This window comes from Brachyhypopomus gauderio, unplaced genomic scaffold (assembly GCF_052324685.1).
Source record: "Brachyhypopomus gauderio isolate BG-103 unplaced genomic scaffold, BGAUD_0.2 sc79, whole genome shotgun sequence".
Taxonomy (NCBI): Eukaryota; Metazoa; Chordata; class Actinopteri; order Gymnotiformes; family Hypopomidae; genus Brachyhypopomus; species Brachyhypopomus gauderio.
This window is the reverse complement of record NW_027506900.1, coordinates 996,189-1,010,816: the sequence shown is the minus strand read 5'-3', so window position 1 is coordinate 1,010,816 and position 14,628 is coordinate 996,189. Positions and strand designations below refer to the sequence as shown.

General features: G+C 41.8%; 1 protein-coding gene across 2 annotated transcripts in view; it reads right to left on the bottom strand.

The window, feature by feature from the left end:
- Positions 1-6,335: 6,335 nt before the first annotated feature.
- LOC143492561 (mucin-2-like) overlaps positions 6,336-14,628 on the bottom strand; it is a 79,437-nt gene continuing 71,144 nt past the window's right edge. For both annotated transcript variants that reach the window (XM_076990906.1, XM_076990907.1), the window contains 13 exons: positions 14,450-14,544; positions 14,070-14,196; positions 12,443-12,695; positions 12,158-12,207; positions 11,962-12,065; positions 11,219-11,370; positions 10,916-11,054; positions 9,877-9,981; positions 9,509-9,688; positions 8,959-9,198; positions 8,200-8,356; positions 7,165-7,293; positions 6,336-6,813 (listed from right to left, as the gene is read on the bottom strand). In XM_076990906.1, the coding sequence (XP_076847021.1) occupies positions 6,731-6,813; positions 7,165-7,293; positions 8,200-8,356; positions 8,959-9,198; positions 9,509-9,688; positions 9,877-9,981; positions 10,916-11,054; positions 11,219-11,370; positions 11,962-12,065; positions 12,158-12,207; positions 12,443-12,695; positions 14,070-14,196; positions 14,450-14,544 (1,814 nt within the window). In that variant the 3' untranslated portion in view covers positions 6,336-6,730. The remainder of the gene's footprint in view (positions 6,814-7,164; positions 7,294-8,199; positions 8,357-8,958; positions 9,199-9,508; positions 9,689-9,876; positions 9,982-10,915; positions 11,055-11,218; positions 11,371-11,961; positions 12,066-12,157; positions 12,208-12,442; positions 12,696-14,069; positions 14,197-14,449; positions 14,545-14,628) is intronic.

The following is a 14,628-nucleotide window of genomic DNA, read 5'->3' as shown; positions in this document are numbered from 1 at the left end:
CCCAGGACATGTCCGTATTTTAATGAAAACTAAAATGTTTGATCACATTAGTCCCGTACTATCGTCATTACACTGGCTGCCAATTAGATTCTGTATTAACTATAAAATACTTGTATTAACATATAAAACATTGCATGGCTTAGCTCCAGAGTATCTTAGTGAATTTATTGAACATTACAACCCAGCACGTTCACTTCGTTCGCAGGACACAGGGTTATTAACTATTCCTAGAATCAAAAAGATCACAGCAGGAGCTTTTTCTTATAAAGCTCCACAACTATGGAATAATCGTCCTGCCCCTATTCAGGACTCAGACACGGTCTCAATGTTTAAATCTCGACTAAAGTCTTATCTGTTTACCTTGGCCTTTGATTAGTCTGTTACATATTTACTACATCACATGTCTTTCTTCTCCGAGGTTCAGCTGGGGAGTAATACTGCACTTGGAGTCGACAGTACCAATATTACTGCTCTGACACGGAATCCAAACCTGGCGTTCATCACAAGACATTTACACTGACAATATCAACACCCAGAATTTTCATTCTAGTTACCTTATACTTAGTCTGTGTGATTTGTGTATTCATCTGTATAATTTGATTTTGTGTAATTTTGTAACGTCAGGAAGAGACAGAGAGGGATCCTTATGCAAAAGCACAGTGCTCTTTATTTGGCAGATAGATACAACCAGAGAATGCGAGATGTTAATGCATAAACGGAGTTGATCTAATGCCGTTTGTTGAGAGTGGTCTATCCGGTCCGGGGTCGTAACGGGAAGGCAGAGTCCGTACGGTACCTGAGGGCTAGGCAGAAGACGGGGTCGAGGGAACAGGCAGAGGTCGGTACACAGGAGAAACAGCAGGGTATGATAACGCTCGGTATGCAACATGGTTGGCAATACTTCGCGAGGAGGTGTTGTGATGACGGTGTATATGAATGCCTGGAATGTGGGCGTGGTGATGAGGAACAGCTGAGTCCTTAATGGCTATCAGGTGACATTCCTGACATTACCCCCCCTCAACGGAGCGTCTCCTGACGCTCCACGACGCAAAGGCGGACGACCACGGGGAGATAGGGGAGATATTTATGCCAGTCTTTCTGAGATGCGCAGTACTGGCGTAGAAACCGGCCCAGTTCTTGGTTGTACCGCTCCACCTCACCATTGGACTGGGGATGATATCCTGACGTCAGGCTGGCTGTCACTCCGAGCAGTTTGCAGAACTGGGTCCAGACGCGCGAGGTGAACTGAACCCCTCGATCGGACAGGATGTCTTCTGGGAGCCCATAGATCCGGAAGACGTAGTGGAAGATGTCCGATGCTGTTTCCATGGCTGTAGGTAACTTGGGGCGAGGAATCAGACGACACATTTTCGAAAACCTGTCCACTACAACAAAGATTACGGTATTGCCTCCTGAGACAGGCAGATCGGTAACAAAGTCGACCGCTATGTGTGACCATGGCCGACGTGGGATAGGTAACGGGAGGAGTTTACCCGTGGGTAAGGTGCGTGGAGTCCGCGACTGAGCGCATATTTCGCAGGCGAGTACGTAGTCGCGAATGTCGTCCTCCCACGATGGCCACCAATACTTCCGAGCGATGAGGTGGCGAGTGCGAGTGATGCCCGGGTGTCCAGTCCCTGCCGTGTCATGGGCGAGCTGGAGGATTCGCCCTCGCAACGACACCGGGACATATTGCTTACCCTCGGTACAGTCTTCGGGACTGGGGTCAGTGAGTAAAGCCGCATCCAAGTCGTCCTGCACACCCCATCGTATGAGGTCGAGGAAGCAGGAGTCCTTGAGAATATGCACCGGCGCCTCATCGCTCGGTGATCTGTCGTGGATCCGAGACAGAGCATCCGCCTTGGTATTCTTGGAACCGGGCCTGTAACACACTGAGAATTTAAACCGGGAGAAAAACAGAGCCCACCTTGCCTGACGCGGGTTCAATCGTCTGGCGGACTTCACATACTCTAGGTTCTTATGGTCAGTATATACTATAAACGGATGTTCGGAGCCCTCCAGCCAATGACGCCACTGTTCTAGTGCTAGTTTCATAGCCAGGAGTTCTCTATCTCCCACGTCGTAGTTTACTTCGGCCGGTTTCAACTTCTTTGAGAAGTAAGCGCAGGGAAACAGTTTAGGGGGGTCTCCTTGTCGTTGGGATAGAACAGCGCCCACACCCACCTCCGATGCGTCAACCTCAACGATAAACTGGAGTTTAGGATCCGGGAGGTGCAATATGGGTGCACTGGTGAACGCAGTTTTCAACGTGTTGAACGCTTGATGCTCTTTGGAGGACCACACGAAGCGCGTCTTCTTCCCCCCTTTCAGGAGGTCGGTGAGAGGGGCCGCTATCGAACCGAAGCTCCTAATGAAACGACGGCAGAAGTTCGTGAATCCCAGGAACCGTTGCAGTTCTTTCGTCGAACGAGGTACCGGCCAGTTAGTCACTGCATCCACCTTATCCGCATCCATGTGCATTTGGCCCGGCGAGAGGGTACATCCTAGGAACGAGACGGTAGAAACGTGGAACTCGCACTTCTCAGCTTTCACATACAGTTTATTCTCTCGAAGACGTTGCAGGACAGCGGAGACATGTTGGACGTGTTCGGTGATTGAGGGAGAATAAATTAGGATGTCGTCAATGTAAACAAAGACAAAACGATCTATCATCTCACGGAAGATATCGTCCATAAAGGCTTGGAATACTGACGGACTGTTTGACAGCCCATAGGGCATCACCAGGTATTCATAGTGACCTCGAGCAGTAACGAAGGCAGTTTTCCACTCATCCCCCTCCCGTATGCGTATCAGATTGTAAGCGCTCCTCAGGTCCAGTTTCGTGAATACAGTCGCTCCCATCAAACGCTCTTGCGAAGCAGAGATAAAAGGAAGGGGGTAAGCGAACTTCGAGGTGACAGCATTAAGCGCACGATAATCAATACAGGGACGTAGTCCACCCCCCTTCTTCTCCACGAAGAAGAACCCGGCTGCTACTGGGGACATCGATGGGCGGATGAACCCCTTCTGCAGTGCTTCACTGATGTAAGATTCCATCGCGGCATCTTCGGGACGGGAGAGAGGGTATGGCTTGGATCTCCTGGGCAAAGACGACCCGGGGAGAAAGTCGATGGCGCAATCGCTAGGTCTGTGAGGGGGTAATAGACTGGCCTGAGTCTTGTTAAAGACGTCCTTATACTCCTGGTACTGTTCAGGTACGACTCCAGAGAGGGGCGTGTCGGGACTCTCCACCGTAGTGGAACGGAGAGGTAGGTGTATACAGGATTCTAAACACTGTGGTCGCCACTTGGTGAGTTCTCCAGTCCTCCATGAAATTTCTGGATCATGTGTCTTTAGCCAAGGAAAACCGAGTATAACTGGATCTCGGGGAGAGGACACCAGGTAGAACTGTCTCAGCTCTGTGTGGAACATACCAACTCGGAGAACGACAGGCTTGGTACGTACGGTCACCATGCCGTCACCGATAGGTTGACCATTGACAGCATTTATGTGTAGCGGGGGTTTCACTGGTTCGGTGGGAATGTTTAGCGATTTGGCCAAGTCCGTGTCTAGGAAATCACCTCCGGCACCAGAGTCCACTAAAGCCGAATAGTGATTGGTGATACCACCGCAGGTGAGTAGTATGGGAAGGCTAAGCTGGGACCTACCACTAATGAAAAACAACGGTGTTTTTATTCTTTCTTGCGAGGGCGATCTGTCATTGGAGTGGATTGGACGTGTAGGACAGCCAACCCGGAAGTGACCTTCCTCACCGCAGTAAACACACAGGCCCTCGCGGACACGACGAGCCCGTTCCTTCGGCGTGAGGGGAGATCTGCTCAATCGTACGGGGTCTGGGAAGACATGGGGTGTCTCGCCGAGGGGTTTGGGAAACTGAACACGGGGAGTTAACACAGGAGATCTCTCACGGTTGGGACGGTGAGAGGCTAATATTTTATCCACGTTTACAGCAGCTTGCATGTACTCTGTAAGGGACAGGTCGTCACTGACAGGCTAATTCCACCTGGAGGTCGATGCTAAGGCCGCGTCGGAACACGGTCTTCAGTTCTGAGTCCCCCCAGCCACTCCCTGCAGCCAACGTGCGGAACTCCCGGGCGTAATCGGCTGCGCTGCGCCCTCCTTGTTGCATTTCACACAGCCGTGTGCCGATGTCCAGCCCTGCTGCGGGATGATCGAAGACCAACCGAATGAGGGCTGTGAACTGATCTTCCGACTCCAGAACAGGATCTTCACAGTTCCACAGGGCTGTTCCCCAGGCACCTGCCTCTCCAGTAAGGAAGGAGACGATGAAATGAACCTTTTGGCGTTCGGTCTGGAACTGGGTAGGATGGTACATGAAGTACAACGCACATTGCATCAGGAAGTGTCTACAGCGTTCAGGGGATCCATCGTATCGCTCCGGAACAGCGACAGGAATACCGGAGGGTAACACGGAGGCTATTACGGGACTAGGAGTACCGAGGTTCTGCGCGGTGGTGGCTTGATGGAGGGTCTCCGAGAGAGCCAGGATGGTAATCCCTTGGTTACGAGTCGTCTCGGTAAGTAGTGTGATTTCCTCCTTCAACGCCGCGATGCTGGCTGCTATACACTCCGGATAGGTTTGAGCTTCTGCAGGATCCATGTTAGTGGCGAAGTATTTTGTAACGTCAGGAAGAGACAGAGAGGGATCCTTATGCAAAAGCACAGTGCTCTTTATTTGGCAGATAGATACAACCAGAGAATGCGAGATGTTAATGCATAAACGGAGTTGATCTAATGCCGTTTGTTGAGAGTGGTCTATCCGGTCCGGGGTCGTAACGGGAAGGCAGAGTCCGTACGGTACCTGAGGGCTAGGCAGAAGACGGGGTCGAGGGAACAGGCAGAGGTCGGTACACAGGAGAAACAGCAGGGTATGATAACGCTCGGTATGCAACATGGTTGGCAATACTTCGCGAGGAGGTGTTGTGATGACGGTGTATATGAATGCCTGGAATGTGGGCGTGGTGATGAGGAACAGCTGAGTCCTTAATGGCTATCAGGTGACATTCCTGACAAATTTGTGTGTTTTTGTGTGATTTGTGTATTTAACCAGGCCACCCAAAGGGGATGGGTCCCTGCTGAGTCGGACGATTGGATACAAGCACCTACAGCACCTGGGAGATGGTCTTGCTTGCCGGTGGATGTACTGATGCCGGGGGTGGATGTGCCATTGCCACAAGAGATTGTGTTGATGCTAGCTCCTATCTGAGGCTCACCATCTGCACTGTGGGGACTGTGACTACTTGGCCTTGGAACAAGAACCTTAGCAATTACTGTAGAACTGTAGAACCACCCTGCGCACCACAGACTTGTGCTAATGGGCCGCCCAATGGAGGATGGGTTCCCTTTTGAGTCTTGGTCCTCCCGAGGTTTCTTCCTAATCCCCACCATCATAGGGAGTTTTTCCTTGCCACTGTCCCCTTTGGCTTGCTCATAAGATTGTAAAGCTGGTTTGTGACAACATGTGTTGTGAAAAGTGCTATATAAATAAATTTGAATTTGATTTTTTTTTCAAGTGAGGAAATGTCCTGGTTTTTAAATTACCTTCATTGGACCATTAAAATTTAAATGTACCGGCACTAGGGCACTGCACTGCATGTGACGCAATCCCTGAGCTAGGTTTGACGCAATGAAAATGATGTAATCGCGGTGGCTAGGCCCCTACTCAACGTCGTCCACCTCAGAATGTAGACAGCGTGACTGTCGGTACACAACATGCAAGGAAACCTTGGGGTGTCCTGGTTTTCCCAAATGAAAATATGGTCACCCTACTTACTTGTAATGACTAAGTAGTAGTAGTAGTAGAACCATAGTAACTGGTGCGTGTCCAATCCCGCCAAACAATTCCTCTCAGAGGCAGATCGGCGCACTGTAGTTTCCCCTTATCAAATACAGCCTGTTGTCTCGCTCATTATTGGTTGTAATATTTATAAACTAGAGCTAGCTAGCTAACTCCAGATAACAAATGCTGAAACATAAAATTTACTGCAATTTTAATTTTACACAAGATAAAAGAAAGATATATTCCATATCACACATTAACAAGATGGAATAGAGGTAAACAAATGTAGCTTAATGTTTGAAACTTAGGCCACTGGTGAGCACTAGCCTACATGTTTGCCTCTCCCTCTACCAACTACGGAGCTCAGTCAGGTGAATAGGTGGGGAGTCATAAATGGATTGGCACCCTTTACATATTTTTATTATCGGAACCTTCCAGATACAGATCTCACATATATGCAGGCCACATATGTCTAACAGGCCATTTTATATGAATTACATAAGTGTATAGAACATATGTCTATGTGTATATTTATTTATGAATAATTGTATATGTATATATGACATAAATGTCACACAGTACCTAAATGTAATACATACATAAAATGCCATATATTGAATTTATATAATTAGCGTAAAACTAATATATGACTCATATATAAGACTCATAGCCTATATGAATAATAATAAAAAAAAACTTTTCCATAAATGATTCATGATGCAGTCCCTGTTAAATCAGATGCATATTCCCACAGTGTCTGTTTTGAATCTCAGTCTGTTTTACCAAAACAGTTACTTTATATAAAGGAGCAGAAATTTGATTCTGTAATATAGCATGATTGGCAGTTTTCTTCTGACGGAATAGTATCCACATGGTTCCATGTTGTAATGAATGTTTTCTACACTGTTTTCAGCCACACTGATCTCTTTGAACACACTTCATTGTTTTCTCCTCCAGGAATGGCCTGTTTGACGGGCACTGGGGAAAACATCCTACAAAATAAAGTGTTAACAAAGAATGAGATTACTAGCTCAGTCTTTAGCTACACTACACATCTCCACTCTACTAACTTCTGGGAAGGTAAGTGAGGCTTGGATAACAATGAGAAGGAGAAAGGCTCTTAAAGAATTTTAAAGAATGTGTTGGTAAATTACCATAATGACAAGTTATTAGCAGTCTAAATAATATTATTACTGTATTTTCAATACAATACAAATTTCATAGAATTTTATGTCTAATACCTTTGAAATTTGTTACAGAAAATTTACAGAGAAAAATGTATAATTGAGATATGCAAAGCAACCAGCAAACCTGCAATACAAAATGCACAAAGACCACCGTACCCTCTAAAGGATGGATTTCATTGAAGCAGACTCCTGAGGGGTTCTGACAAGTCTTCATGCAGGATTGTCCACAAGGTTTATAGTGCCACTCACAGCCTTCAGGTGAATTGTAGTAGTCACAAAACAATGCTGTAGGAAGGGTCCAAGTTAGTTTATGACTTATCAAGTGGAATGACAGTATTAGCAGAAAAAAAGTTTTAACATACAGTAGAACCCAGGAAGTCGACGATAATCCAATACAGAACTCACGTAAACAACTGATGCAGTCGAGTTCCGAATCGAATTTCATCATAAGAAATATCTGAAAACCTGAAAAATCTGAAAAATCTAATTTCCCTATTTCCCTAGAAAAATTATCAACAATTACACTCTTAGGTAAGTAATACTGTATAAAGCTAATGTTTTAACAAAATAATCTAACATATCCAATGAATTCCAATGCTAAGTCCGTCACACACTTTTTTTGCCTTTTTGAACTCTATTGTTCTAACCATTTACCTCTTCTGCTTTTCTGTTATGTCTTTCTTGGGACTGTCTAAAACAGTACAAAAAACAACAAAAAAACAGCAAAAGCTTGGAGCACAGCCTCAAAATGGTTAAAAACCTATTGAACAACAACGCCAACTAGCAGCATGTGACCGAAACACAAACTGTATTTTGTTTACAAATGTCACGTGAGTCAGTCGGATTCCGAAGCTTTGTTTGAGCTCCAAGACAAAATTTTTTCAAAATTGTGTGTCAAAGTCCGAATATGTCAAATACCAAGGCGGTCGAGTTCTGGGGTTTTACTGTAAACATTAAAAAAAAAAAAACATTAGCCTCACAAAGTTCATCTTCATTCAGTGTCAGTTAAAAAAAGTATTTCTCACATGTACATTTCTCACATAAACATTTCTTAAGTGAGGTTAAGTAAGATGGTAAACATAAATCCATTAAAAAGCATAGAAGAACTCTGTATTTAAATTTAATGTGAAATATTGTGTCAATGTGAATGTGAGGGTTGATTAAACTATTGGTATCTGTATTTCAACTCACGGCAAATAGTTGGGCTCCTCCACATTATACAGGCTCCATGTTGACTGCATGCGGCTGCATAGGCTGCCACAGCTGTGCAGAAGCACTCACAGTCTCCACCAGTGTCACACGCACACGTGTCTTTCACACACGCATCATAATATTGAGTATGATCCACCTGTAGGCAGAAATTGTAAGCAGAACAACTCGATACAGTCAGTGGTCTATGCTTGAGTTTCATATGGTGTATGTAATATATTTTATAGTAAAAAGCAAAACAATTAAGAAAGTCTTTCAGAAGACTTGTATGTTATAAAACTGAGAATAGGTTATTTTCTTATATGTCTATTTAATGCTTGATCTGCACTATAAAACAGTAATAGGCAAAAAAAATCATTAGCCATCGCAGAGAGCACAATACTGCGATAGCTGTAATATGGCACTGAAATAATGCAAGCATATTATGGCATATGTTTAGCACTTTGAGGTTTCCTTGAAATGTAAAGTGCACTATAAATAAAATGGATTATTATTATTATTATTAGAATAGATGGCATCTTATCTAGAATCTTCTCAAGTGTGCTAGAAATGTTGTTTTTTCTCAGTCCTAGACCAGTGCATACTGATTAATTTTTTAAGTCACTTGATTCAACTTAACAACTTTTTCTTGAACGGGAATACAAAATGTCAAGAACCTTTATAACTTGAATTAAGGAGTGATTTTAAACCTTATAATCAGAATGTCTTTTAATCACCCTCAACACATTATTGGTTACTCACTAAGTGGTGACAGTCCTTAAATACATCATTCATGATAATGCTGCACTGTTTGATGGCCCATGTCTGACGGTGTGGTCTCATATCACAGGAGCTGCTGACATTGTTGGCTTTGGGGCATGTCGGAAAAACTCTCCAGCTGTTACCAAACTCGAGCTGTTCCACCACCTCCTCACCACTGCGAGTCACAAATTCATTTTCTCCATTCCCATCGTAGTTTCCACACAAGCCGCACACATTGCCCTGTCATTGGGAAAAAGTGGTAGGGAAACAGTGAGTAAATGTGACTGAATGAGTAATTATTCTCAGATTAACAGAATAAGGAACTAACAAAGAGCACCGTTTCACAACACTGCATTCACAAATAATATCAGAAGGATTCGGGTGAAGAGGGAAACATTTCTAACAAGGGTGGGTGTGGCAGTATGGGCAAAAGGAACATGAACTGAAAACATATAGAAACACATTGACAAAGGAAACAAGAATGAACATGGGGTGGGGCAGGGGGCATGACACTATGAGAAAGGTCTGAATTTGTTATCCTTATGATTACCTTTAAAGAGGGACTTAGTTTGATCATTACACTTGTCTTCTTATCCCAGAAAAGAACCAGACCATTTTTTGCCTCAATGACCAAATATATCCCCACATAGTGGATATGATGAGGTATCTCTGAATAATTTTGATAATTGATCACTTTAATATCCTCATCTAACAGATGCAACTCTTGGTTCTATAAATAAAAAGAAGGAAAAGTACAAGAGAAGTTTAAACAGCTGACAAGTTAGTAGAAAATGATTCTGCAGGTTTTCAGTTAGTCAATTTTTCAGTTTTGGAAGAAATCACACTGCACATTTAATGCACTTTAATATTGGAGGACTGCTTTCTAATAACCAAGAGACCATTGTATGAGCTCCTTACACCCAGATAGAGTTTAAGAGATTTGGAGGTGGTCCCAGTAGTGCCACTGGGGACGTTCTCTGCAATGATGCGGAATGAACCCTTAAGGTTGCTGCCACAGTAGTCCTGCCAAGATAAAACACGGGATAGTATTGATATAGAAGACTTGGCAAAATTAATCAGCTGAAGCAAACAGCATCCATTTTATGCCTTATCAAGCAAGCTTTCAGTTTCACTCAGGTATATAATTGTCACATAACAAATAAATAATGTCATTAACTCCTGTGGTGTTCATTGTACCAGAACAGGAAAGCCAAGGTTTGAACATGTAACTCCAGCAATGACATAGCAGACAAGTGTAGCTAAGTATGAAAATGTTCATAGCAGAAACACAAGAACTTGAGTGAAATGTCCCAACTAAGCACCAGCATGGAGGATGGTAGCCAGGAAGACCAGCCAACCCATGTACTATATATCAAAAGCCGCCGGTTTTAGGTTTTTGTATTGTCGTCTGTGTATTTTTCATCATGTTAATACATGTTTTGTGTTGTGCACCACTCCCTGGCTACCCCTTTCTCGCCACTGTGACCGTGGTTTTAATTTGAACTAAAATGCATTTGTTTTCAATGGGCATATATGCATGTACCCTAGTGCTTCCTAATTTTTAGCATTTACATGTTCAAACAACATTATAGCCATTATGGCCTTTAGAAAAATGTTTTTGGGGAGGTGAGGTAGTGTACTATAGGCCCTGTGACGCAACCTAAGTTTATGTCCTTAATGGCATTTATTCCCTTACATTACTTTTACTTTAATATTTTAAGTAGTTTTGAAACCAGTACTTTTACATTTTTACTTGAGTAAAAAGCTTGAGTTGAGTTCTGCAATAGTATTTTTAAACCATAGTATCTATACTTCTTCCTGATTAATGAATGTGAATACTTTTGACACCTTTGTATTTGACTGAGTGAGAAAGTCATACTATAAAGTATAATATTTTTTGTGATTGTCTAGCTTGTTGAGGAAAATAATTAAGAATGAAATAATAATCAAAAGATACCTGGACCAACATGTATTCACAGTCTCCATTGAAAGAGTATCTCCTACCATCGAAACTCGTAATGTGGCCATCACCATATATAGTGCAAGTGTCAGAACACTCCTTATGTGTGCAGTCCCACTTCCGGTTTTTGCACGTGCTAGAAAGTTCATACCACAATTTCTAGTTAAGCTTATGCTCAATGTTATAATTGAAACAGAAATGCTGTTGAGTTTGTTTAATATATTCAATATAACAATCATTTATATACACAAGATCATCATTAGCAGCATCCTGTAGTTAATCCTAAATTAACTAGCTCACCATGTGTTGCAGTCAGATTTAACAGTTTCCTTTGGTTGGTAGAAGTCTCCATTATGAACACAAGGACAGTCCTCTTCTTTCACACACCCTCCTTGTCCATCAGCCAGCAGACCATTTGGACACACACACCCTGACATACAGTGTGAGCTCACCTGTGGCCCACACCATAGAGGGAAAGCATTAGAAGATCTTACAGTCATGTAAAGATATGTCCATAATATTGTCAATAACGGCTCAATATCGAACTATTATAACACATCTAGCAATGAACTCACAACTGACAAGAGGGCAAGGCAATTGAGAAGATATTGCTCAGAACCATAGCAATTATTCTGGAACCACATTTTTAGTTTTTCTTGCAATGTAGCTCACATTTTATGACATGTAACCATGAGTAAGAAGCCTGCCCTGCACACATTACACAATGTAACGAAATTAACATATTATACCAGAGCTATATACATCAAAACACAAGACAAGATTTGTGAGACAATTTAAGAAATAGTGTAAAAAATATATTAAGAAAACACTGAACAGAGGTTTGAAGCTCCAAGTTTGTCTCACATGTTGATTATCAGACTGGAAACATAGGTTCAAAAGCTTTAATGGTTAGTTATTTCTGGTACAAGTACTGTCATATTACGATCAGTTGTTATCCATCTATCGATAAGTTGATTTATTGGTCCATCCACACCTCTACCCATTCTCCACATCCATTCCTCCACCTTTATCTGGTGACTTACACACTGGTCAGGGCCCTGTGTATTGCAGCTTCTCTGGCACTCTGCCCCACTCTCTCCAGTTTTAGCATTTGAGCAGTTGAAGTAGAACATAGGATCTGTGCAAGCTAACAGGAAAAACATTATACACAATGTATTTAATGTTAGAATTAAATCTATTCATATAAATCTACATAAGAAAATATGGACTTATGCTCACTAGGAACTTGCTGCTTTCCAGTGCAGTGGAGCTTGCCATGATTGCAAGTGCTGTGATAAAGTAAAATAAAATATGACGAAGTGTCATATATTCTAACAAAGTTGAAACATCTTATTTGAATGAATGTTTATTTACATTGACATAATTATTTCATTAATAGATGACTTTCTGAAGTGACTTATTGAGATAAATATGTTAGAACAAGACAAAATGATGAATACTTTGTAAGGGGCTCTGGATAAGAGCGTCTGCTAAATGCTCTTAATGTAAATATAAATTACATACCATGTCGCCCCATACTTGACGATTACATTCATGGGAGGCACAACCTCATCATTGAAGTAACAGGGGCAGTTGGAAGAGTCAACACACTTGCCCTCATCCGTGAGGTAGGTGCCTTCAACACAACTGCAACCATCCAGTGGTGTGTAAGTCACCTGACAGCTATGGTCCTGACCACTGAGAGAGCGGCAGGTTCTACAACTGCTCAGGTTATAGGAGTACTCCATACTGCTTGGACAAGCCTTGGAGAATGAACCTTCACAATGGGAGACAAACTTGCTTTAACTGTGAGAAATTCAGGTTTTTGTGAAGATAAATTAAATTGCTTCTTTGCTAGAGTGTGGACTTGTTTATTTATAGTAAATGAAAATATTTAATTACTGCTAGCACTGCTCTATTGTAGAATCCAATGTAAACTACCAGTGAAAAGTTTGGACACAGCTGACTGAATGTGTCACAGTACAGCCCCTGACTCCTCCCCTCGGGGGTGCATAAGTGTCGGGATTCGTTTGTCTATGTATATGTATATTTAAATGTGTATATTGTATATTTACTTCCGTGTGTGTCTTATAGGGTGTGTGTATGACAGTTTTATTTGAATCCCTTGTCCCACGTCTTTTGTTGCCTGTTGTCCACTGTGTATTTAATTGCGAGTCTTGCCCTCTGTGTTTGTCAGCTGTTGTTTTGAAAATGTGGCCTTGTGTTTTTGTGTTCAGCACTGAATCGCTATAGTCTATATATATAATAAAACTTGTGCTCTGCAGGCTGCCTTCGTGTTGGCATTTGGCTTCATTCTGCAACGTTACAGAATGCATAATCCTCAGAGTCTTAAAGGCATTTTTACTAATGGTTTTTGCTTAAGTTTGCTTCTAAGACAAATATAAATAGTTAATATATATATATATGTATATATATTTTCCAAAACAATGTAACCAGTATATAATTAAAATAGTAATAATGGCATTTTAAATAAATTTTAAATGTCTCCTCAAAACATGAATACATTTTGCCCCTCATCCTAAATGTGTTCAGCACACATTAGATTGTCTTCAGGGCATGATAGGTAGCTGCCTCATGAAGCTGGTAAAGAACATCAAAGGCAACCACAGCCATTGTCACAAACTGTCTAGTAATGGATGGCTCTGAAGAACTTTACAATCTACAGCCATATAAGCATCTGTTTTGGTGTAACATAGCATAGTTATGTGTTATTTCTTTATTTTGGTACCTTCACTGTTTTAAATAAACTATGTGTATCTGAACATTTGACTTATAGTGTAGCTATAAGCCACAAAAAGACAAAGCTACAAAACTCTTATTTTTTACTCTCAGGACGATGAATTACCAATTTAAACCTTTATGGATACAATTTAGGCTACACTAAAATTTATAAAAGTAAAATGCCTTGTAAAGTACATAATTAGAAAAGGTTAGAGATAAATTATATAATCAAAGAAATAGAGTACTTTCCATCTTCAATTGACACAAGCAATTGACACAGGTTGTCAATTTCCAATGTCATACAAAACTGCTAAAATAATTCATTTTTTAATCAAACCATAATACTCCAAATAAACTATTAGGGCCCTCACTCTCTGATATTCATCAAATACTCAAATTAGCACCTCACCACAGGTGGTGTTTCTCCAGCCATAGATCAGTACACCTTTAGCAGCACATGCATGGACATATGATGAAACAGCTGCACACATGCAGTCCTCACTATTGCCGCAGTTACACGAATCATACACACACCTCTGCAGAAAATTAAGCAACACAATTAATTTAAAACAATTCCTGAAATGGCACATAAGTATGTAATGTTTTCAAATCCAGACATTAGGGTCACAAGACTGTTCATATGTTTTTTCTGTCCCAACTCACAGAACACCTTAAACCAAGTTGATGTTTAAACTTGTTATTGTAGAAGTATTCTGAGAGCTAAGACTCTGAGGTTTGGTTTGGAAAACATTGTTTTAAAATAACTCTAGCTTGGCCACCAAAACTTACATCTCTATAATATTTTGGGTTGACTTCAACATGGCATTGGGCAAACACTCCTGCTGGGTCAGTAAGCAGGACACACCATTCCTTAGCATATTTCTCTAAAAGAACATAAATAAATAAAAAATTAGGATTTATACATATGTGAGAAATGAACTGGGCTGAATGTACATGAATAATAAGGA